A 24894-nucleotide genomic window follows, 5' to 3' on the forward strand; every position below is an offset into this window, starting at 1 on the left:
ACACCCCCAAGTTTGTTAATTTATAAAACACTACTGTAATAAAACATTGAAAATTAACAAAAATACCTTCACCCACCTATTAAATACCGGCAACCAACCACCATTACCAGAGGGTGGCTAAAGTCCCCATATTGGCACAAAACCAACTGGATATCGTTGATCATGCACCGATACAGCCTTTTCCAACCAGATCCACCGTGGATCTAGTCGAAAAAGATCAGATTTATGACTAGATCCGATCATTGACGACCAAATCTGACCGTGTTTGGTCGTTAACGATGACCAAAGATATGACTATTGTTGAATACTAACTACAGCCAGATCTTTGGTCATACATCTAGCCTTTTCTAGCCAGATCCAACATAGATCTAGTCAAAAAAAACTAGATCAAGGCACTACCGACCAGATCCAACTAATAGTACGCCATTATACCAGATTCCGACCACCTTCAAACGGTGGTGATCAGAATCTGACAAATATCGGTGGATGAATATATTTTTGTCAATTTTTAAACTTTTTTTTAGGATGTTTAGTTAAATTAATAAACTTAGAGAGTTTAAAAATAAGTAAATAAAATATAATAATATTTTTAGAATAAAAAAATAAATATACATTTTGAAAATAATAAGAATATGAAAGGGCAAAAATAAGGAAACAAACGCACCCCCTATTCTCTTTTTTTTTTTTTCGTCAGAAAAGTTAGCTCCATTCCTTTGCCTAGAGCGACAATCTTTTTGTGCGTGCCCAAATCTACCACAGCTCTGACATTTTGGTTTCCCCTTGTGCCAACAATCTTTTTCAAGATGACCGGTCTTCTTGCAAATGTGGCATGACATATATTTTTCTTTTCTTTCTCTTTTAATGCCTTCTTCACTTTCTTTATTCTTAGATTTTCCTTCAAAATTTCTCCCTCTATTTCTAGAATTCTAAGATCTTATCTTGAGCTTAGACTAAAACGCATTTTCTATAGTATCACGTTCTCACATACTTGATGTTTTTGCGTATGCTTCTAGAGAGCCCACTAGCTTTGTCATTGGCAGAGTGGTAATATCCTTTGTCTCCTCACTAGTTGTAATAATTAGATCATACTTTCCTAGGAGACTAATTCGGATTTTTTTCTACCCTCCTCTTTTCAGGGATATCCTTTCCATAGGCTCTCAACTAATTCACTATTCCTCTTAATCTAAAGTAATATTCTTTAGTGGTCTCAGAATCTTTCATTTTTGCATTCTCTAAATCTCTTCCCCAAGTTTGAAGTTTAACGATGCATACCTTGGCACTTCCTTGAAAGTCCCCAAGCCTGCTTAGTATTGTAGCTCCACTAATCCTTGGAAAGATGGAATCCTCCACTGCCATTTGAATATGGTAGAGTGCAAGACTATCCATTTCTATATCTTTGTTTAATTTCTCCTTCTCTNCCTTCAGGTTTGTACCATCAAAACGAGAAAGTTCCAACCAAAAGGGTTTGAAAGGAACACCCAAGGAATTATGGCACTGAGACCCTAATCCTGTTGAAGAAACCCCATTGCCTCCCGCAAATAATTCGCCATTGTCTCCTTTAGGCGCCCCACTAGACTGTGACATCTGCCTTTCAATTCATTCAGCATCCAAGACAGTAACTTGCAAATCCAATTCCTTGAAAAATTGCCCCAAAGAATCCAATTGTTCCACCATATCAGCCTAGGAAGCCGCTAGTTGACAAACCTGTTCATCCAAAGTTTTCAAATGAGTTCCGTCTACCATTGAAGAAGAACGAAAGCACCAATTGTTAGGATATAACTGCTTTATATGAGGGAACAGCACCTCCCAAGAATATTAGAGATAAAGAAAGAGAATTTTTTTATTAAAACTCAGCTCCCTGATTTAGAGAACGTTAATCCTTAAATAGCCTAACAGGCCAACAATCCTAATTGACTTCAAAGACTACCTTCCTAATTAATTCAAGAGTAACGCTACACTTACATCACTCTTTTACACAATTTTCATTACATCATTATGTGACATATGCCATAACCACACAAATTTTTAATTATTTTAAATTTTTTAATATTGTAATAGAATTTATGTGGTTGTAACATATACTACATCATGGTGTAATAAAAATTGTATACAAAAATAGTGTAAGTGTAGTATTACTCTTAATTCAAAAGACTCTAAAGACTTAAAATAATACTGCAACAAGGAAATACCCTTTATTCCTAATACTTACTAAATCCCGATTAAATAACTTCCCACCACCTAAAACAAATACTACTTCTAAATAACGTCATCCTCCAGCTCAGCTTCCATCGCCACATAATCCTTGTACCATTCTGGAGGTTGTCGAACTCTCTTTGAAGTTCTCCTGGAAGTATATGCTCTCCTAACACTTTCTCGCCGTCCTCTTCTCCTTTTTCTTTACTTCTTCCATATTCTCTTCTCTTTTCTCACCTCCTCTTCTCTTTCTTCTTCTGCATCTTCATATCTTCTTCTTCGTCTTATTTTTTTCTCTCTTTCTCTCCTTCCTCTTCTCTCTCTTCTTCTGCATCTTCAGATCTTCTTCTTCATCTTATTTTTTTTTTTCTCTTTCTCTCCATCCTCTTCTCTTTCTTCTTCTGCTTCTTCAGATCTTCTCCTTCATCTTTTTTTTAATTTCACTTTTTAAGCTCGAATCAAACCGAAGATGAATAAAGGTGGAAAAGAAGATGAATGAAGTTGGATTAAAAGCTAGAGAAACAAATGGAGATTAAAGAAACAAAGGCTGAAGCAAAAAAGCCAAAAATTTTGCCTTTTAAAACAGTCACATTTGTTGGACCGGATTTCCATCTGATCCGATTGGACCGGCGGTCTAATACTATTTTGCCGGTCCAAAAGCAGTAAAAAACAGTTTAAATCAAAATATCGAGTTTTAATTCTTAATGAACCGGAGTTATTGACAAAACTCAGTCGTCAATCCGGTTCGAGTTTCAGAACATTGCACTTTAGCACTAGAGTGCAACCAATCAAGCTCTAGAGTGGTTTTCCTTAACTATTAGAGTAAAGAGGATAAAAATGAAAAGAAATTAGATGATGGACTTAATTACAAAACCAATTAAGAGATTAGATTTCAATTTGATCCCTTAAAAAAGAGATTTTTATTAATTGTTTCTGTAAATAAAACAAATTGGAACTCAAAACATTTATGGCTAATTATGTCAACAAATTCTCTGATGAATAATGTATGAGATACCCATCATCATTAATCATTTTATGAAATCTACTCTTTACGTTCGTAAAACAAAAAAATGTGGAAGAGTAAACAAAAGCAAGTATTTAGTTTATTTCTTTTTGTTAATTACATTATGTTAGCTTATAGTGTTAAAGTTCCAATTTCAAAACTATAATGAGATGGATATAATTGTCAGTATATATCATCAGTTATGGAAGACTTGTAATTGCAGTGGCAAAAAGAAAAAAGAATCTCCATCATGTAAAAAAAAATGTCAAATAAATCATTATTTTATTAAAAAAAATATTGAAAGCAATTGAAAAATACGGAAAATAAAAACACATTAAATACTTTTGTCTAAAAATACGTTATAAAAAAAAATGAACATACACAATAATGTTTTACAAAATTAAAATTAATATGATAGGGACTTAATAAATTAGTGGGGTTTGAATACGGAAATTTGGAGAGCAAAACTGAAAGTCCAACCCCAACATGACCTAAAACACACCTTAGGCCACGTAGGCCCAAACAAACTGAAAAATAAGCCACTTAGGCTCTGAACATTACATTCTTGGCCTCCTAGGCCCAAACTAACTTGTAGCATAATCTTAAAAAGGGCCCAAGCACCAAAACTATTTTTAAGCCCATTATCGATTTTTTAGTATACAAAACTATATAACGTATTCAAATTACCAAAAAGCGTCCATTTGTCAATTTTTTTTAAAATTTAATAGATAAAACTCCTTCCCATTAAGCAAATACAAAAAGAATATGAAGTTATTTTCTAATCCTGAATTTCTTTTTTTAAATAAAAAAAGAAAATTGTGAGAGAATTTCAGAAGTACATTTCCAGAGGAAATAAAAGAACTATTGTAATATCTGTGATTCACAGAAATCACATTTTTTTTTTATGATACACACAGTTAATCCCCCAAACAAACAAATAACATAACTTTTTATTTTCTTTTTCAATGTAAGATACCTCCCTAATAATGGCCTGGTGTGCCTCTGAAAACTGAAGAAATTCCTAGGGCGGGCTAAAATAGAGTAAAGTAATTCACAAATGAAACCAACAACCAATAATCTTCAAATTTAATACAGCTTGCTTCAACTGAATAATCAACTATAATTTTCCAACAGAATGGTTTTCTTGGTTCAAATACCACAATGCTTTCCAATCTTAAAAGGCAAAAATCAAATTCATCTCACTTAATATTTTACTCCTAAACCAAACAACATGAAGGAGTTCAAGAGTCTACTTGATCTTCTTCTTAGGCCTCAACTGCAAGAAATGAACAGTGTTCTTAATTTGTTGACAGAACAAAGAATCTCCAGACATATCAATTATCAACAAATATAAGATCAAATCAAGTGGCAAAAGGTAAGACAAACCTGATTGCTGTGACCACATTTCTTCTTCCGGCAATTTACAGCCCTTGGATGCAGGCGGGCATAACATCTAGCAATCCAAAATTTAATCCAGTAAAACAACTATAATTTAGTACCAAAAACCACAAATGACCCAACAATAACATAAAATATGATACTGGGCAGTGTCACACTATGTATCCCCGAAAATAAAGGTGCATAAGAATTATTAACATGCTATGACCTAAATTAGACGGCAAAGCCTTTTACTAACACTAACACAATCACTTCTGGCCCACATAACATAACAAGATAAGATACAAGGTATTTTACGACAATTACGCCACTACTGCCAAGACGGTTACGCAATTATAAGACAGCAGAAAACAGCTGATTCACAAATGTTTCAGAGAAAATTTAAACAAACTTGATTAAACTGAAATTGCAAATGATAATAAACACTCAAAAAATGTTATTGAACAAGTTCAAATTCAATTTCAAAAAAATAGAGCACATAATTAAGGCCTCCACAAGGAAAAACTAAAAATATTATCCAGGAAGGAATCAAGTATCCCAAGATGATAGAAAATCATGTACCACCCAAGAAAATCAACTGCCAGTAAAAAATAACAGTTGACAAAGTTGTAATGGAAATCAATGTCTGGAACTAGGATGCTCTCCAATGCACCTTTAATGGCATGCGAGAGTTCAACGTATAGTCCCATTATGTAAATAAATACTTTTAAACTCTCACCCAATACAAAGGAAGTAACCATATCCTTCAACCAAAATGACGAAAAAAAAATCAGAAGCACTCTCTGCTTATTAATACCCCAGCCGACATTGACAGTGTTTGGAACACTTCTCACAACAATGAAAGCACCTTCAACTAGAAATTTAAAAAGCATCAATATTTATGTACGAATAATCCTAACGTACACCATAAAGGCATATTGTAATGCTACAAAAATACAAAATTTTTGATTATATCAATATATTGAAGTTCTTTTATTTATCTTTTTGTAAATAAAAATATTGATATAATCAAAATTTGTCTCTATTCCTTTAGGGCATACCTAAAAAGGTGATCTTAACGTGTGTCCTAAAGGCACATGTTAAGGCCACAAACAAACAAATTTAGATTGTATCAATACATTTTATTCAAAAAAGTAAAAAGTAAAAATCATTAAATATTGATACAATCAAAATTCTGTCTTTTTGTAACCTTAAAATGTACCCTTAAGGCATACGTTAAAAAATTACCTTTTATCTAATAGTTTAAACTGTTAAGCTGAAGTGCATATTATGTTTAAAAACCATTGAAACACTTCCCAACTAAACACTTGATAGGTGCAAATACATTTTAAAACAAGTTTACAAGAACACACTTTTAGGTTTTATCAAAAAGAAGTTTAAGTAATTTTATAGAATGCGCTTTTAATTGTTCAAAAATTTTTTTTATTCCTTTAATAATTTAAAAGCGCTTTCTACAAAAACACTTAAACCAACTTTTTGATAGAACAATGAAATTTTTTTCCTCAAAAGCAAATCAAGTTACCGATCAATATTTCTTCAAAAAACAATGAAAAAATTTTCAAGATAAAAATCAGCATACCTATCACCTATTTCTTAAATAAACAATTCAAACGTTTCCTAGAGCAAAAAGCACTTTAGCCAAACACAAGTTCCTCTAAAGCAATTTTTCTATAAAAATATGAACATTAAGTACTTATTCAAAAGAATAATTCTCGTGTCCTCAACCACAAAGAAGCTGCACTTCAGGAACTTCTTACAGAACACTCAGAACCACTTTTGGGTAAAGTAACTACACAATGCTTCCCAAAAAAAGTACATCAAGTTAAAGAATTTCACCTTGAAACTCTACTGTTAGTTTTTCAATAACACTAAGCATTCTCAACCTCACAACCATGAAATGTTTTCAAAAAATCACTTCAAGTAAAAGCACTCCCATATACACTATGAATATGGAAACCTTATATAGCTCTAACCTAAACATAAACTCAGTTATACTGCTTGGAAAGAGCACTCACGAAAAAGTGCTACCTCGAAATCAAAAGAGCTTAAAATGAAGTTCATAGGCACACTTTTCCAACAAATCAAGTGAATATCCTACCAGAAACCTCAACAATCACCACCTAAGTACGACAAGAATGCATTAATTCAAAGATGTACCACCCAAGAAAATCAACTGCCACTAAAATAAATAAAAAAACAGTTGACAAAGTTGACGAATGGAAGTTTGTTTATATTGGGTACTTGTATGACTTCTTCTGCACTGTCATAGCAAGAGAAGCTAAGTCAAGCCCCTTAACCAAAACCACAATTATCAAACCCAACTAAGTTTAATATAGATAAATATATTCAATAAGAGTGAGCATACTTGCGGCAAATCATCTTGTCCTGATTGTATTTACGAGCCAAAGCCATCAAAGAAGGCTCGATGATTCCTCCTCGAAGCCTCAGAACCAAATGAAGAGTCGATTCTTTCTGGATATTGTAATCCGCCAAGGTACGCCCATCTTCGAGCTGCTTACCGGCGAAGATCAGACGTTGCTGGTCCGGTGGAATTCCTGTTCAATCATTTTCTGATCAAAATCTACACATAAAAGGGCGTCGTTTTTGAGTTGAATAGAGAAAGGTTAATGAATCACCTTCCTTGTCCTGGATCTTCGCCTTGACATTGTCGATGGTGTCGCTGCTCTCGACTTCGAGAGTGATGGTCTTCCCTGTAAGTGTCTTTACGAAGATCTGCATCTTGGCTCCGAATTTTTTTTCGCAAGAACAGCGGATTGGTGGCCATGATAATTAGGGTTTTATAGAAAGTGTCTAGGGTTTTTTCGTAAGTCATATTGGGCTCGGCTCAACATAAAGAAAAAGAAGGCCGAAAGCCCAGACTTATCTCTTCTATGTAATTTTAACTATTTAATTGAATTTTAAGTGAAAATTTTTATATGTAAAGTTGTAAACAAGAATAAAAACACTCGTCACTATTTTAAGTCAATATAGCCTGACTCTTAATAAAATACAATAGTGAAAAAAAAAAANATGAAAGCACCTTCAACTAGAAATTTAAAAAGCATCAATATTTATGTACGAATAATCCTAACGTACACCATAAAGGCATATTGTAATGCTACAAAAATACAAAATTTTTGATTATATCAATATATTGAAGTTCTTTTATTTATCTTTTTGTAAATAAAAATATTGATATAATCAAAATTTGTCTCTATTCCTTTAGGGCATACCTAAAAAGGTGATCTTAACGTGTGTCCTAAAGGCACATGTTAAGGCCACAAACAAACAAATTTAGATTGTATCAATACATTTTATTCAAAAAAGTAAAAAGTAAAAATCATTAAATATTGATACAATCAAAATTCTGTCTTTTTGTAACCTTAAAATGTACCCTTAAGGCATACGTTAAAAAATTACCTTTTATCTAATAGTTTAAACTGTTAAGCTGAAGTGCATATTATGTTTAAAAACCATTGAAACACTTCCCAACTAAACACTTGATAGGTGCAAATACATTTTAAAACAAGTTTACAAGAACACACTTTTAGGTTTTATCAAAAAGAAGTTTAAGTAATTTTATAGAATGCGCTTTTAATTGTTCAAAAATTTTTTTTATTCCTTTAATAATTTAAAAGCGCTTTCTACAAAAACACTTAAACCAACTTTTTGATAGAACAATGAAATTTTTTTCCTCAAAAGCAAATCAAGTTACCGATCAATATTTCTTCAAAAAACAATGAAAAAATTTTCAAGATAAAAATCAGCATACCTATCACCTATTTCTTAAATAAACAATTCAAACGTTTCCTAGAGCAAAAAGCACTTTAGCCAAACACAAGTTCCTCTAAAGCAATTTTTCTATAAAAATATGAACATTAAGTACTTATTCAAAAGAATAATTCTCGTGTCCTCAACCACAAAGAAGCTGCACTTCAGGAACTTCTTACAGAACACTCAGAACCACTTTTGGGTAAAGTAACTACACAATGCTTCCCAAAAAAAGTACATCAAGTTAAAGAATTTCACCTTGAAACTCTACTGTTAGTTTTTCAATAACACTAAGCATTCTCAACCTCACAACCATGAAATGTTTTCAAAAAATCACTTCAAGTAAAAGCACTCCCATATACACTATGAATATGGAAACCTTATATAGCTCTAACCTAAACATAAACTCAGTTATACTGCTTGGAAAGAGCACTCACGAAAAAGTGCTACCTCGAAATCAAAAGAGCTTAAAATGAAGTTCATAGGCACACTTTTCCAACAAATCAAGTGAATATCCTACCAGAAACCTCAACAATCACCACCTAAGTACGACAAGAATGCATTAATTCAAAGATGTACCACCCAAGAAAATCAACTGCCACTAAAATAAATAAAAAAACAGTTGACAAAGTTGACGAATGGAAGTTTGTTTATATTGGGTACTTGTATGACTTCTTCTGCACTGTCATAGCAAGAGAAGCTAAGTCAAGCCCCTTAACCAAAACCACAATTATCAAACCCAACTAAGTTTAATATAGATAAATATATTCAATAAGAGTGAGCATACTTGCGGCAAATCATCTTGTCCTGATTGTATTTACGAGCCAAAGCCATCAAAGAAGGCTCGATGATTCCTCCTCGAAGCCTCAGAACCAAATGAAGAGTCGATTCTTTCTGGATATTGTAATCCGCCAAGGTACGCCCATCTTCGAGCTGCTTACCGGCGAAGATCAGACGTTGCTGGTCCGGTGGAATTCCTGTTCAATCATTTTCTGATCAAAATCTACACATAAAAGGGCGTCGTTTTTGAGTTGAATAGAGAAAGGTTAATGAATCACCTTCCTTGTCCTGGATCTTCGCCTTGACATTGTCGATGGTGTCGCTGCTCTCGACTTCGAGAGTGATGGTCTTCCCTGTAAGTGTCTTTACGAAGATCTGCATCTTGGCTCCGAATTTTTTTTCGCAAGAACAGCGGATTGGTGGCCATGATAATTAGGTTTTTATAGAAAGTGTCTAGGGTTTTTTCGTAAGTCATATTGGGCTCGGCTCAACATAAAGAAAAAGAAGGCCGAAAGCCCAGTCTTTTCTCTTCTGCGTAATTTTAACTATTTAATTGAATTTTAAGTGAAAATTTTTATATGTAAAGTTGTAAACAAGAATAAAAACACTCGTCACTATTTTAAGTCAATATAGCCTGACTCTTAATAAAATACAATAGTGAAAAAAAAAAAAATTTGAGAGTTATTGCTACCTTATATAGTACTTCTAAAATTATTTTACTATAAATAATTAAATATCATTCTCAAGTTAATTGTATTTAATTATTTTGATGAATAAAATAATATCTATCAAAATGCAAGATGTTGAAAAAAATCTATCCATGCTAATTTGGTGCATCGAACCAACTCCTTCACTAAACTTTAACACTTGATGTTGATTATTGTTTTTAAAAATGAAAATAAAAAGTTTGATTTTATAGTTTCAAAATTTGACAATGGATTTACCATAATCTTTTGCAGTATTTGAAAATGAAAATACGTTACTTGCCTTTTTCTAAGAATAAATTTATAATATCATGATAGATATAATTTTTTTAAGTTAATCATATAAAATTTTCTCAGGTAGAAAACAAAAATGATAATTGAATAATTATTAATATAGAAAATGAAAACAAAAACAAAGTTGAACATAACATGGCTCATAAAGGCCAATATTTTCCAATTATATATCCTATCCATTACTATAAACCTCTTTCTTCCGGCATCAATTTCCTCTCTAGTTCCCTCTAGAAAATAAATGTTTTTCCCATACACTTTCCAATCACATTGACATCAGTTAAATTTTGTTAGACTATTATCAAAAACGATTGAAGGATAGTAAGACATTGATCGAGATGATCAAACTGTATGATCAGCATCTAGAAAATGATATTAAATGTGAATATAACCGTTACAGTCATAATTTGCTGCCGAACAGGTACTGGCTTAACCAATACATCCAGAACCTACCAAAGAAGTAACTAGTCTTTACCATTGTATAGATCCAACTGATCAAAATTGTGAACATAACCAAATCCAAAACTACAGATGTCCCAAACAAAGGAGAAAAATCAAAAGCATTCTTGCATCTAATCAATGGGAAGGAAAAATCCCTGTAACAACAGCAGCAGCTTAAACAATAGCGCAAAGAATCACAACCTTCTTCCCCTTCTGCCACCCTTTCGGCGAGTACTGTCGGTGGGAATTGGTGTCACATCCTCTGGAGGGAAAAAAGAAAAACATTTAACCCAGTCTATAATGATAAATAGATCAAATTTCAATATCAAAATGCCCAGAAAATCATTGGACAGGCTAGTCCCAACTATCTATTTCAGCCATGAGGATAAGAAATTATTATTGCATTTCAACCATGTGACCAGATAATAATGATCAGTTGTCAATTTGAAGAAGAAAAGAAGATATTTATTAATTTAAGTATCAACAAGCATCCAAGGAAACCAAAAAAGTTCCAGAGCACAGAAGACATGGACAACTGTAATTCTTATGAAATCAAACCGAATTATAAAAGGTACTCATTAATCGCATAATCACATTCACTTGAAGACACAAGGTGAAAGAGGTAAATGCATTCTGATCACCCAGAGGCACATACACATAACAAACCAAACAATGCCTACTAAACTAAGTTAGAAAAACAGACCTATGCGACCAATTTTCATGCCTGAACGGGCAAGGGCTCTAAGTGCTGACTGAGCACCTGGACCAGGTGTTTTGGTCTTGTTCCCTCCAGTAGCCCGGAGCTTGATATGAAGAGCAGTTATGCCAAGCTCCTGCAGGTTACCAGTTCTACAAGTTAATACTTTTTGGAAACAAGTGCCAATAAACTGTTCTTTCTATAATAAGAAAAGCATGAATTTCTAGTTTAAATGAAGTCATGGTAAATATTAGATTTATAATATCCATTGAGAGAACTAAAAAGAATGTAAAACCTTGCATCGTTGAGAAACATCTTGCGCTGCAAGCATGGCTGCATATGGAGAGGATTCATCCCTGTCAGCTTTCACCTTCATACCACCTGTACATGGGAACATGTATCACCACTACCATAAAAAGAAAATCAACTTCTTCCAGTAAATCAACACAAACTAGAAATCACAGAAGTCTACAATAATAACTATACAACTACGATCTAATTTAATTTCTAGAACTTTATCTGTATTACTTTACAAACTCCAGGGAGACATAAAAGTAACTACACATAAGAATATCATCATAAATTGCAAGCTACCATAAAAGTTTGGATGATACATACACACGAAATAAAGAAACTATCTCAATGAACCAAGGAGTGTACCGTACCAGTGATGCGAACAAGTGTTTCTCTTCCAGACAAGTCAGTAACATGCTACAATTCAAAGAAACCACATTTAAGTAAATGCAAAACGTTTTACAAGACAATCTAAATACATTATGCTCACTACTTACAATGAATGTGTCATTAAACGAGGCAAAAATATGGGCGACACCAAATACATGCTCCCCATCTCGTACAGCTGGTCCAAGTGTAATGTTTTCCTCCTTCGGCTCTCTGACTTTCTTCTTTGACTACAAAATCCATCACCCAAAAACTAGCTATCAGATAAGATATTCGAATAATACTCTTCACTAACACAAAATGAGAAACAAAAATGCAACTCATTCTTCTAGTTCTTTTTGGTTAAACAAAATTCCTCAAATTCGTAAAAGGGACCCCGCCAAACCATAATAATCCAAGTAAGGACCTCAATAAAAATTCCAAGCCAATAAAAGAAGTGTCTAACAACAAACACTTCTCCAGTAAACCAGGAACAACTGTTCTTTTTTTTTTTTTTTAAGAAAAGCTCGTAATCAGCTTTATTTTAAACATAATCTGTATAGGAATTAGGCTTCACAATAGGATCCTTTACAAATGCGAAACATACAAAATGCCTGCCCTTAAACGTAGGAAAAAGTAACAGATTCTCACGATTTAAGGAATTTATTGCCAATAATTTGGTTGCAAAACGAAAATAAAACCATCTACACTTGTAAATTATGTTACAGTTAATTTTTTCTTCAGAGCAAAAAACAAAAAACGAGTATTATTGCACACTTCTTATATCGGAAACTAAATTGGAATTATGGCTTCAAATGATTAATTAATTGAAAAGAAAAAGAGAGAAGAGACTAGATTTGAATGGGTTACCATGGCTGCGAGTGAAACAGAGAGTGAGAGGATTCAAGTTAGAGCTTCTGAGAGGTTTGTTTGATTGATCTTGAAGCAGCTGCTCGAAGGGCTTAGAGGTTTAGCGAAAGAATTTATAGTTAGGGTTTCACTTATCATTTAGAATGATATGGAAATGACACAACTGCCCATCGTATTAGTTTTTTCTTTTTTATGGAAAATACAAGTAAAATAAAAAGGTCTATTCTTTTTTCACATGCCTTAATATAAAATTTAGGATTTTCCATAAATAAATATTTTTTAAGGGTGCGTTTGCTTTATTATTTTGAGTTTTCAAATTTCAGGTGGCATATGCCCCAATCTCATGTAAGTGCCACTACTTTGACCTTGGATTTTAAGGCTATGTTTGCTTTATTATTTTGAATGGTATTTTTAAAAAAGTTAAGTTGAATTATTATTAAAGGATAAAATTTGAATTTGAAAATGTGTTTTGGTAAAACTAAATTTTAATCCTCTACATTTGTTAATTTAGTTAAACACCTCCTATAATAAAAGTTTTAAAAGTAATAAAAATACCCCCACCCACCTATTAAATGCCAACAGTCGATCACCATCATCAGAGAATGACGGAATAGTGTACGATCGACTAATTGGGGGTGTTTAGTCAAATTAACAAATCTAAGGGTTAAAAAAACTAAATATTTTGAATTGAATAAAATAAGATTTGATTTTGAGAATAATGAAATAAACATGTATTTTAAATATGATAGGATAGGAATAGAGAATCAAGCACAACCAAAGAAACTAATGGATAAGACCCCTTTTTAGTTTTTATTGACGATATTTACCCACTCAAGGATGTTAAGACTAAAGAAAGCCATAACTAGTAAATCAACCCAGAAGGTGAACAGATATTTGAGGTCACATAAAGGCAAGTAGGCAACTCATCAGATCATTCAACAAAATCCTGAGTGAAGGTGAACAAGATTTTATGACGAAATAAAGATAGGATATTAAATCGCGAAAATGCTATCTATATATTTGCTGATGTCTAAACTAAAATATGGTTAAGTAGAGGCTAACTTAGTAGCCATAATCTAAAGAAGCCCTTAAGGATTGTCCACATGAACCCAATGACCTGAATTGGGTAGAACATGTACGGAAACTTTATCCTCCCGTCCATCTCTCACTTTACTTGCAAGGCCTTCAAGCCGCTGAATCACATCTGGCTCCAATATGTCACTCTTCTCCGCTCATACAATATCTATCTCCATCCCTTGTGGAAGCCGGAAGGTGCTCCAATAGTGGCCAATTAGAAGTCTCCCTAAAGAAGATCATAATAAAAGGAATCAAATTCCTTTGTTTATTGACTTTATAAAATTATTTTGATACCCAGACATCTTCAAATTCCCTTTTCTTTCTGGCAGCAAAAAGCAAGTGGTTCAAACTGATAGTTTGAAAAACTTTAGAGAACTTTACCGGTAAGAATTAAACATCTGCAGCACCTTCAAGATTAAAGGCCCATGTTTCATGCTCTCCAGGTTCCTTGAGGTTGCTTCCGATCCACTCTGACACTGGTTTTGGGGAATCCAAAGCTCAATCATGTGGTTCACAAGCCACCTGGAGCAAGAAACAAAGTAGCAACAATAAGAACAGTACAAAGAGGGCAAAAAAAAAAGGGAAAGGCATAACGCTAAGAGTTAATCTACCATGCACATATGAATTTAAGCTATCCAATATCAAATCAATCAACATTGAGAAAAACTGATCCAGGTGAAACATTGACATGTTTATTTTTAACCAACATTTAAAAAGAAAAAAATAAAAAGTAGAGCTCCACGCAATTGCTCAACTGAAAAATACAGGTGACAATGTTTCCATGCAAGGGTGCTCTTGTCATACATTAACATACTATGACATCTCTTATCATATAGTTATTTAACTACTCTGTTTGAGGGTATCAAGATGCTTAGCAAATTTAAAGCAAGAACTGCATAATTTTATCCACATTTCATCATGTAAATAAATAACAGATAATAAAATTTAAATACCATTGATGGATACTTCCAATCAGCTAAATTTTTTTGGGATTAATGGTCATTCAGCATTTCTACAACCAAATTATAGTAAAATCAAATGATGATGATAAGTTTAGAAGTTGAAACTAGATTGCATTTTATTTTATTTTGTTTTCTTTTACGATTTTCTTTTGAGAAGGATTATTCAAAGTCAAAGTTAACAAGGTATACTTAAAGGTTTTAACTGCATGTTGTGTATTGACCGATTATTTTGGAAAATGTGAAAAAAAATACTATTTTTTTTGACAAGGATAGGGTTTCTTACAAAACCTTGAAGGATCTCTGGCCTCCAACGGCCCCTGAGTAGTGCCAATGAAACCCAAAGAATATTGAAGGGTGAAATTAAAATTGCAGAAGAAATCCATTCCCTACTGCCTAAATTTTGAAACAACACTTTTGCATTGACATAAATCAAAGTTTTAAGGAACTAAAGCAGAATAAGCATCCATCCCTTTTTACCCAAGGAAAATGCTTTGTAAAAAAGAAGATTATGTAGTTAATGTGCCTATATTTAATGAAAAACATATATAGAGATTACTCATTATCACCAGAGGTAAGTAAACATTATGCCATATCACAACTCCATCTAAAACCTGCATCTGGATCACTCTACCAAGGAAATGACAGGCTCACTAACACACAGTGAATCCACTATTCAAAGAACAACATGTCACTAAAGTGATAAAATCTTTACTTTTGAGATGGGACTTGTGAAGGTAAACTTTGCAAGAACTGCAGAAGAATCTCTACTCCACCATCACTGTTTTCAGCCCTCACTTCGCCAGGAAAAGTATCCAACACCCACAGCTGCTCTGCATCAGAAAAGAAAATGAAAATGCTCAGAACTCTTCTCATGTACTAATAAATTATAGTGGTCAAATCACCAAACAAAAGAACTTTAAGTTCTTCAACATGCTATCGGTAATGAATGGTCCTCTTGTCATCAGAAACCACAAAAGAATATCAAAGTCCATATGACAAAGTTCAATCTATATTTTTCTGAGTTGTGCAACCTTCATCCATATCTAAGATTTCATTTCTATTTGGAATGTGATGTCTGATGGTAATAGTCAAATGAAACAAAGACTTAACTCAAACTCAATTATTACTGTATTAGGTGTGGGCAGCCATGTTTATGTTTCTATGTGTTGCACATAGAATGAATATGACACATCAACTTTCAATTGGTGCATAGGAAGATTTTTTGATAAAATTTATCCCACCAAAACATCAAGTTTTGTNATGAATAGGAAAACATAGCCCGAGAGGGTATGTTAACATAGTAGTGAATTCGATTTACAACCATTGCACGTGAATGTGAAAATAGTGTAACTCTTAGGTTTAACCCATAAAAATCCAAACGAAGTCAAAACCCTGCCCGTCTTACTTAAATTGAATTTCTGTGTTTCATTTGTTTTCCTTTTTAAGAATTAATTCTTTGTTAAATTTTGTTTTAGTTTTCTTTCAATTACAATTTGCTCCCACAAATCCAAGATTTTCGGTTGCTTCAACTTGTTAACGTTAGGAAACTTAGTGCTTCGCTACCAGTCCTTGTGGGAACGATATCCTACCCATCACTCTATTACTTGAGCGACTAGTGCACTTGCTAGTTTTGCATGTTGTAGTAATACGCATCAAGTAGAAAGCCTTAATTTTTGCTACATAGCATAAATGCATTTCATAAGTGCATTAATGAGCATGAGTCATCTATATGCATTAATCATGCAATAGTTATGCATTAGAAAAAAGAGAGTAGAGAAATTGAGTTGAGCTACTCTAAGAATAGAGAGAAAGAGAAATTGAGCACTAGAGAATAAAGAGAAAGTAGTGCTAGATAAGAGAATAGAGTAGGTTGTGCGATGGGGACCCGTGAGTAATGGGTAGAGTATTCCCGCGTGTACGCCGTATTGAGAGAGCGACATGAGTATCAGAGAGAGGTGGTGTAGCCCGTGAGAGTGCATGCTGATGAGGGCTATACCCAAGTTTACCCGAGAGAGAGATTATGTACTCACATGGCCAAGGGTTCCGAATCCATGCATAACCGAGTCCGATCGGCTAGAACGAGTATAAGTCACGTAGAGTGGGAGTGAGTCCCAGCCGTGCCTCTGGTTAGATGGGGTCGTGACTTACTAAAGAGAGTTACTAGAAAAGAGTTACGAGAAAAAGAAATCAGAAAGATTATAAAAGGGAGAGTAAACGAGACTCGTAAGGAAAAAATCAGAGAGAGAGTTACGGGGATTGATGAGTAGATGATTTACTTACTGAGCCTTAGTTGTGCTCACCCCGATTTTTTCTATGTTTTGTAGGATCTAGGTGAGGACACGGTCGGAGGGGCGTCATTAAGCGAAGAGAAATGGCTACACTGTCCACCCTGCTTTTAATGTTTTTGTACATGATATAACTTTTTGTGTAAAGAATGTGTATGTTTAATAAAAGAAAAATTTGGGCCCAACTATTTATGCAATTTTACATGTATTTTAATATGCATATTCTATGATAATACAAGTAGAAAACAGTTGTTACAAGAATAAGAAAAACAGAAGAGAAGAAAGAGAATGCATTCCTATGCATTACTGCATGTACATTTCATTCATGCATTGTTGTCATTACTTGTATCATGATTTGTAAGAATAAGAGAGAAAGAAAGAAACAAAAAGAAAGAAAGAATAGAGAAAGAGAATTAGTAAAGGAGTACCGTGAGAAATAGAAACAACGAAGAAAATAGAAAGAACAAGAGAGAAAGAAAAAGAAGAAAAAGAGTAGAGTAAGGAAAGAATTAAATAGTGATGCACGGGGATAACGGAGTAGAGGATTTACTTACTAGGCATTTTTGTGCTCACCCCGTTGTTTTCTATGTTTTTGCAGAAAATAGGTGAGGATGCAGTCGGATGGACGTCGGCAAGCGGAGAGAACTGGCAACACTGTCCACCATTATGATAGTTTTTGTACATGTTCTTTTTGTACTATGTAAAGAATGTATATATTAAGTAAAGAAAAATTTGGGCCCAACTACTTTCTATTAATTATACATGTATTTTTATTAAGTATATTTTATGAGCATATTAGTAGAAAGAAGTCATTACAAAGAATGATAATGCAGGTCTCTTTCAACATTACTTGAAAACACCCTTTTAAAGTCAGTGCAATTGACAACATCTCATAAGTTGAGTTCCTTCTTGTTTTACAGTCAAGGATTAGCTTCCAGTATGGTAACTGCAAGTTTTGGACAATCTCTGAAAAATGGTAAGTCTACTCTCCGATTGATGTACGACACACTATCAGGGACGTCCTGAATGATGTGCCTAATCTGAGCAATACCATCTTTCACCATTATATTTAATATGTATGCACAATACCTAACATGAAACAGTTTACCTCAACAAGCAAGCTTCCTGGTTATTGAAAAGTTTTCCCTCATAATCCTAATTGCAACATCATTACTTATTGCATTATCAACTGAGATCGTGAAGACCTTGTTTTCAATTCCCCATTTTCTCAAACACGTAAATATACAATCAGCAATCTGGACCCTACCACGCGGAGGAGGGAAATGAACAAAACTGAGCACACACTTATTCAACCTCTAATTAGTATCTATCCAATGCCTCGTTAGAACCATGTATTCAACCTTCTCAGTACCTGAATTCCACAAATCGATCGTTAAACTTATTTTATTGATACTCCTCAATAGGCTTTTCAATTTCATTCCAAGCAGTGCCAAAGAAGGAAGGAATGACAGTGGTCCATAATGATAACAACGAGCTGATTCCAACACGAATAGTCATGGGATGGAGAGTATGTATTGACTATTGCAAACTAAATTTTGAGACTCGTAAGGACCACTTTCCATTGCCATTCATCGATCAAATGTTAGAGAGGTTAGCTGGCCATGAGTTCGATTGTTTCCTAGACGGATATTCAGGTTACAATCAAATTGCTATAGTGCCAGAAGATCAAGAGAAAACGAATTTCACGTGCCCATATGGAACATTCGCCTACCGAAGAATGCCTTTTGGCTTGTGCAACGCTCCTCCAACTTTTCAACATTGCATGATTTCAATTTTCTCTGATATGGTTGAGAAGTCCATTGAAGTTTTCATGGACGATTTTTCTGTTTTTAGTGTGTGATAGCCTTTTGCTACTCAAATATTCATAAAGCATGTACATAATAAAATACATATAAAATAACATAAAAAGGTTGGGCCCAAATTTTTCTTTTATTAAATGTATACATCCTGTAAATCCAAAAAGTTGTGTCATGTACAAAACATCAAAACAGGGTGGACAGTGTAGCCATTTCCCGCCGCTTGCCAACGCCCATCTGACCATGTCCTTACTGATCCGGCAAAACATGAAAAACAATGGGGTGAGCACAAATGATGCTCAGAAGTAAATCCTCACACATCTATCCGTAGCCATTTCTCTCTGTTCTCTTCCTTACAGTTCTCATTTATTCTCTCTTTATACTTCATACTTTCTCTTTCTATAACTGTTTTTAAACTCTCTTTAGTAGTCCCGGCCTCATCTACCGGAGGCACGGCCGGGACTCTCTCCACTCTATGTGACTTCTACTCATTTAGCCGATCGGACTCGGTTATGCATGGATTCGGAAACCTTGGCCATGTGAGTGTATAATCTCTCTCTCTCGGGTATTCGGGTATAGCCCTCATCCGCATGCACTCTCACGGGCTAACACCTTTTCTCTCTCTTATCATGCCGCTCTCTCAATGCAGGTACATGCGGGAAACTTACCCATTACTCACGGGTTTCCCATCGCATAACCTACTCTATTCTCTTTTCTCTTCGTTCTCTAGTGCTCATACTCTCTTTCTCTCTCTTTACTCTTAAAGTAGCTTATACTTACATTCTCTACTAAGTCTCAAGCTACTTCTTAAGTGCATAAGAAAAATGTGTAAGGACAACTCATGCTCACTAATGCACTTATGAAATGCCAAATGCAAGATTCCTCAAAACAGTCATTCTGCACAGTCTGCACTAAAAAGGGCATAACGTGCGTTATTACATATTGGATTGCTACGATTTGGTCTCGTTTAAAGCTTAAACACAGGGCTACAACTTTGATGTTTTGGTCTCAGCCAGTTCAAATGTAAGATGCCAAAAATACTTAGAATGTCACGGCAGTGGACAGGGCAGATTTCACCTAGGCATTTCATCAAGCAACTCATGTGCATAAAAACACTCTACTAAAATTACTATAATTCATTTCTCAGCCATCCAAAGGGGGAAAACTCCTCAAATACTCATAATCCCTGTCAAGAAAAAGCACTTCCAAAAAGGTTTACACAACATCTCTCAAACTTCATCTCAAACTCCATTTCCCATACACATCAAAAACACTCTCACATTTAAAATACCCAAATACTAAGACATAGCACCATCTCATCTCAATTTTGTAGGATAACATATACATACAAGTTAAAATAATCTCTACTCAAAACTTAGTCAAAACTTAACTTGGTGGATTTACTTACCTTCTGAGGGAAAAAGCTTCTCTAACACTTTTCTTTCCTATAGTAGCTGATTTCTCTCTACAACTTAAACAAAAATAATATAAGCTTTAACCAAAACATATTAAAAATCTCATTCAAAGCAAGAATCTTACCTTAGGATGCTTAGATTAAAAATCTACTCAAAATCTACTCAAAAAGTCCTTGGGAATCTTGAAAGATTGGATGGAAAATTGAGAGAAGTTAGAGAATGGTTGTTATGGCGGTGGGAAAATGGATGAACGAAAGGTTTCTCTACACTTTAACTCTTTTTAACTCATATTATAACATCATTTCCCATTTTCCCTGCTCTTCCTTGGAAATTCCATCCATATCCTTTGATTCTTTGCAAAAACACCCTTATACCAACACATTCTTACCTAATTTCCTTACATTTTACTCTCCACTTTTTACTAATTAGGGGTAGAATGGTCATTAGCCCCAAAAGAGAATTCTCTAGAAAACTCAGAAAACTTTTCAAGTGGCTCGGCGCCGTGGCGAAGAACTTTCCGTTGCCCCGAAGAACAGCGCAGAACCTACCGTGGGTGAGCAACCTCATCGCCGCGCGAAGATTCTCCTTCGCCCCGGTGAAGATTGGATTTCCAAAATTCCCAAATCTCAAACAATTTCAAAGCAAATACTTACCACTACAAACATACAAACTCAATTGAAACTAAATCAATGAACTTTAAGTATACAGCAAATCTTAAATACGTACCTCAAGCGGGGCGTTACAATTCTCTCCTTAAAAGAATTCGTCACCGAAATTCACATGAATAACTCCGGAAAGTGAATTGCATGTCTCGGTCTACCTCCCCTGTCGCTTCTTCTACCTTGTGATTCCTCCAAAGGATCTTCACTAGCGGAATACTCTTGTTCGGAGTTCTTTATCCTTTGGTCTAGAATCTGTACTGGCGTTCCCTACCTAAGGTTCTCTGTTATTCAACATCTGTACTAGGGGAAGTGCCAATCTGTAGGCAACTTTACCCACTCGTTGCAATATTCAAATGGACATATGAACCTCGGTGCTAACTTCCTTTGCTCCGAAGTGCATTACTGTTTATAGGGGGAAACTTTCACAAAAATACCTTATCACCCACTTGGAACTCCACTTCTTTCTCTTCAAATTGGCCTAACTTTTCTGTCGATCTTGGGCTTGTTTCATTCTGTTCTGATTAATCTTACATCCTTATCATCTTTTGAGTCATCTCTGGCTAAGAGCGGTACGTAACTCATCTTTTTTCACAATTCATCCTAATGTAGTGGAGACTGCATCATCTACCATACAAAGCCTCGTAAGGCGCCATCTTACTGTAGACTGAAACTGTTGTTGTAGGCAAACTCCACTAATGGTAACATTTCATGCTAGGACATTCTATAATCCATACAGCAAGTCTCAGCCTATCCTCAAGCACCTGATTATTCTCTCTGTTGGCCATCCGTCTGAGGTGATAGGCAGTACTAAATGCCCAAACGGGTACCCAATTCCTCTGTAAACTCACCCAGAAAGCTAAAACAAATCTGGAATCCGTTGACACTATGATCTTGGGTAACCATGTAAACTAACTATCTCTTTTACATAAATTTGAGCCAACTGATCCGAGGTGGTGCTCTCTTTTACTGGAAGGAAATGGGCGGATTTAGTTAATCTATCCACAATCACCATATAGCATTAAACTTTCTGCACGCTAGGAGACTGTAATAAAAATCCATTGAAATGCTCTCCCATTTCCATTCTGGAATACTAAGTGGCGGAAGCACCCTGACGGCCTTTGGTGTTCTACTTTCACCTGTTGACATGTCAGGCTTTTAGTTACAAACTCTGCTATGTCTTTCTTCATACTGGCCACCCCAATAGCCTCTCTTACATCTTGGACATTGGTTGCTCCAGGATGAGCAGTGTACGGGTTGTCATGAGCCTCTAAAAGAATTCTCTTTTTCAACTCATATTGGAGGAAAGCCACAACCGATTTCTGAAATAGAGGACACCATCAAAGAATGAAACTCCACTGTCTTTCCCTCAGCACTTGCTGCACTACTTTCTGACACCACGCATCAACCATTGGTTTTCTCTAATTTTCCTCCAATAAAGTAGACTGAATCTCTAACCTGGCAATCCTTCCTAGAATCACTTCGATCTGCTCTCTGCAAAACTCTTCATCAACTCTTCTGCCTAGGAGCGGGACAAATAAGGTTTCTACTCAAGGCATAAGCTACACATTGGCTTTTCCTGGTTGGTACTTAATCTCACAGTCATAATCCTTCACCAGCTCTAACCACTTCTCTGTCTCATATTCAGCTCTTTCGAGTGAGAGAAATACTTTAAACTCTTATGATCGGTTGTAAATGTTGCTTTTGGCACCATAAAGAATGCCTCCAAATCTTATGCAAAGACCACGGCTGCCAACTCTAAGTTGTGTAGGGTATCTTGTTCATACTCTTTCAGTTGCCGAGAGGCATATGCTATCACCCTACCTAACACATTAACACAGCACCAAGTCCTTGCAAAGAGGCATCCGTATAAATATCATAGTCTACACCCTCTGTGGTAACACTAACACTGAGCTGATGTTAACCTCTTCTTCAACTCTTGAAAACATTCTTCACAAGCTTCGACCTATGAAAGGAGTCTTCTGTTTTGAAGAGTGTTAATGGTTTAGCCAACTGGGCGAACCCCTCAACAAATCGTCTGTAGTAACCTGCCAGGCCTAAGAAACTTTGACCTCTTACTATCTTCGGCCTCTGCCATTCAAGGATTGCCTTTATCTTGCTCGGATCCACTGAAATCCCCTCTTAGACACAGTATGGCCTAGAAAGATACTTGGTCGAGCCAAAACTCACACTTAGAAAATTTAGCGTACAATTGCCTTTCTCTCAACCGTTGCAGCACTATTCTCAAATGTTCCTCATGCTCTTCTCTCGATTTAGAATAAGCCAGAATACATCAAGACACCACAATAAACTGATCTAAACAGTCATGGAATACTCTGTTCATCAAATCATAAAAAACGCTGGGCATTAGTCAAGCCAAACGGCATCACTATAAACTCATAGTGCCCATACCTTGTACGGAAAGCAGTCTTAGCTACATCCTGCTCGGCCACTCTTACTGATGATACCCTGACCTCAAATCAATATTGGAGAATACTGCGCTCCCTTCAAATGATCAAACCATCATCTATTCGAGGTAAAGGGTATTATTCTTTACTGTCAATTATTAACTCTTATAATCAAGCAATCCGTAGTGACCGTCCTTCTTCTTAACAAATAGGATTGGAGCTCCCCAGGGAGAATGACTCGGTTGAATAAAACCTTTATCCAAAAGCTCCTGGAGTTGCTTTTTAATTCCTGCAGTTCTGTGGGGCCATTCGATATGGGCTTTAGATATAGGTGTGTTCCTGGTGCTGTTCAATACTAAACTCAACCTCTCTCTTCCGGTGGCAAACCTGGTAAGTCTTACGGAAACACATCTAGAAATTCTTGAACTACCGACACTCTCTGAATTTCTGACTGTGGAACACACATCTGAACTACATGAGCAATGTATCCAAGAACACCTTTCTTAACAATTTTCTCGCTTTACACTACTAATTAACATACTCAACTGATGGCCCTCTCCAAAACTAAATTTATCTCCATTACGAGATTAAATCTTGCTTTTCTTCCGACAATCAATCTACTCCATACCTCCCTAGGAAATCCATGCCCAATATCACATCAAAGTCAGGCATATAAAAAACTATCAGTCAACTGCTAACTCTCGACCTTGGATCACTACAGACTCTCCTAATAACATCTCTTGAGTCAACACACTCACCCCATCAGGTAATTTATTAATAGGTTGACTCACTCTAAAGGTTTCATCCTAATCTCTCAATCATCCATGAGAAATAAAAGAATGGGTAGCCCTAGAATCAATTAAAGCAGTAGGAAGCAGCATGAAATAACAACTGACCAGTTACAGCTGATGGACTGGCCTCGGCTTCCACCTGTGCCTGTGGAAAACTCTGGCATTAGTACCTCTAGAAGCTGAGCCACTGGTGGAAGAGGAACCAGTAGGAGGGGAACTTTACAATCCTCATCAGATGCCCTGGCTGTCGGCACTTGTAACAAACATTTCTATCCCTCAAACACTCTCCTGTATGGTTCCTCTGCATTTAGCGCAAGGGGGGAACCTTCTGTCCTGGGCCGCTTGTTTTGCCAGTTCTCCTGGTCCTCTTGGGGTGAAACTTCTTCTTGGCCCTTACATCTCTTATTCTTGTAACATCACGTCTCCTCTGTAAGGTAGTGGAAGGTTCACTAGGTACTGCTAGAGATAACCCTTCTGCCAAATATTTGTTTACATAAATCTTGCCCTTAAAGCCCTTGCTAACGCTTCACTGTAGGTATGAGGGGGCTCGACTCCTGTCATAACATATCTGAGAATATTCTGATCTCAAAACCTTGTACAAACTTATCTCTCTTAGCTCGGTGTATACACTATCCCGGGTGCAAAACGAACAAGGGAGTTGAATCCTACTGA

At 35.4% G+C, this 24894-nt stretch overlaps 2 protein-coding genes and 1 long non-coding RNA gene across 4 annotated transcripts; all 3 read right to left on the minus strand.

Moving 5' to 3' along the window:
* Positions 1–4254: 4254 nt before the first annotated feature.
* Positions 4255–9564, minus strand: LOC116122849 (ubiquitin-60S ribosomal protein L40). Of its 2 annotated transcripts, none has more exons than XM_031408651.1 (4): positions 9424–9564; positions 9153–9342; positions 4583–4649; positions 4255–4472 (listed from the first exon to the last, which is right to left on the minus strand). In XM_031408651.1, the coding sequence occupies exons 1-4, from the start codon at positions 9524–9526 to the stop codon at positions 4446–4448; spliced, it is 387 nt and encodes a 128-aa protein (XP_031264511.1). In that variant the 5' UTR covers positions 9527–9564; the 3' UTR covers positions 4255–4445. The 2 variants fall into 2 exon arrangements, with proteins under 2 accessions (XP_031264511.1, XP_031264510.1); XM_031408650.1 differs by lacking the exons at positions 9153–9342; positions 9424–9564 and adding exons at positions 6960–7149; positions 7231–7366.
* A 915-nt stretch (positions 9565–10479) lies between these two features.
* LOC116122841 (40S ribosomal protein S14-3) lies at positions 10480–12915 on the minus strand. Its single transcript, XM_031408641.1, has 6 exons — positions 12809–12915; positions 12070–12189; positions 11944–11989; positions 11574–11659; positions 11285–11414; positions 10480–10843 (listed from the first exon to the last, which is right to left on the minus strand). Exons 1-6 carry the CDS (start codon positions 12809–12811, stop codon positions 10776–10778), a joined length of 453 nt encoding a protein of 150 aa, XP_031264501.1. The 5' UTR covers positions 12812–12915; the 3' UTR covers positions 10480–10775.
* A 733-nt stretch (positions 12916–13648) lies between these two features.
* On the minus strand, positions 13649–15677 carry LOC116122772. The gene is made up of 3 exons (XR_004126959.1): positions 15560–15677; positions 14267–14407; positions 13649–14111 (listed from the first exon to the last, which is right to left on the minus strand). It is a non-coding gene; the product is annotated as an uncharacterized LOC116122772 (long non-coding RNA).
* Between the last annotated feature and the right edge of the window lie 9217 nt (positions 15678–24894).

Source organism: Pistacia vera, unplaced genomic scaffold (genome assembly GCF_008641045.1).
Source record: "Pistacia vera cultivar Batoury unplaced genomic scaffold, PisVer_v2 Contig138, whole genome shotgun sequence".
NCBI classification, from domain to species: domain Eukaryota; kingdom Viridiplantae; phylum Streptophyta; class Magnoliopsida; order Sapindales; family Anacardiaceae; genus Pistacia; species Pistacia vera.

Excerpts from the sequence above, each read along its gene's own strand:
- LOC116122841 (XM_031408641.1), bottom strand. Across the intron at positions 11,415-11,573 it reads ATGTTTCTCAACGATGCAAG|GAGCTTGGCATAACTGCTCT; the intron begins GTTTTACATTCT and ends GGTAACCTGCAG. Across the intron at positions 10,844-11,284 it reads CATGAAAATTGGTCGCATAG|AGGATGTGACACCAATTCCC; the intron begins GTCTGTTTTTCT and ends TTTTCCCTCCAG.
- LOC116122849 (XM_031408651.1), bottom strand. The coding sequence starts at position 9,526 with ATGCAGATCTTCGTAAAGACACTTACAGGGAAGACCATCACTCTCGAA. Across the intron at positions 4,650-9,152 it reads GACAAGATGATTTGCCGCAA|ATGTTATGCCCGCCTGCATC; the intron begins GTATGCTCACTC and ends TTGGATTGCTAG. Across the intron at positions 4,473-4,582 it reads AATGTGGTCACAGCAATCAG|TTGAGGCCTAAGAAGAAGAT; the intron begins GTTTGTCTTACC and ends CATTTCTTGCAG.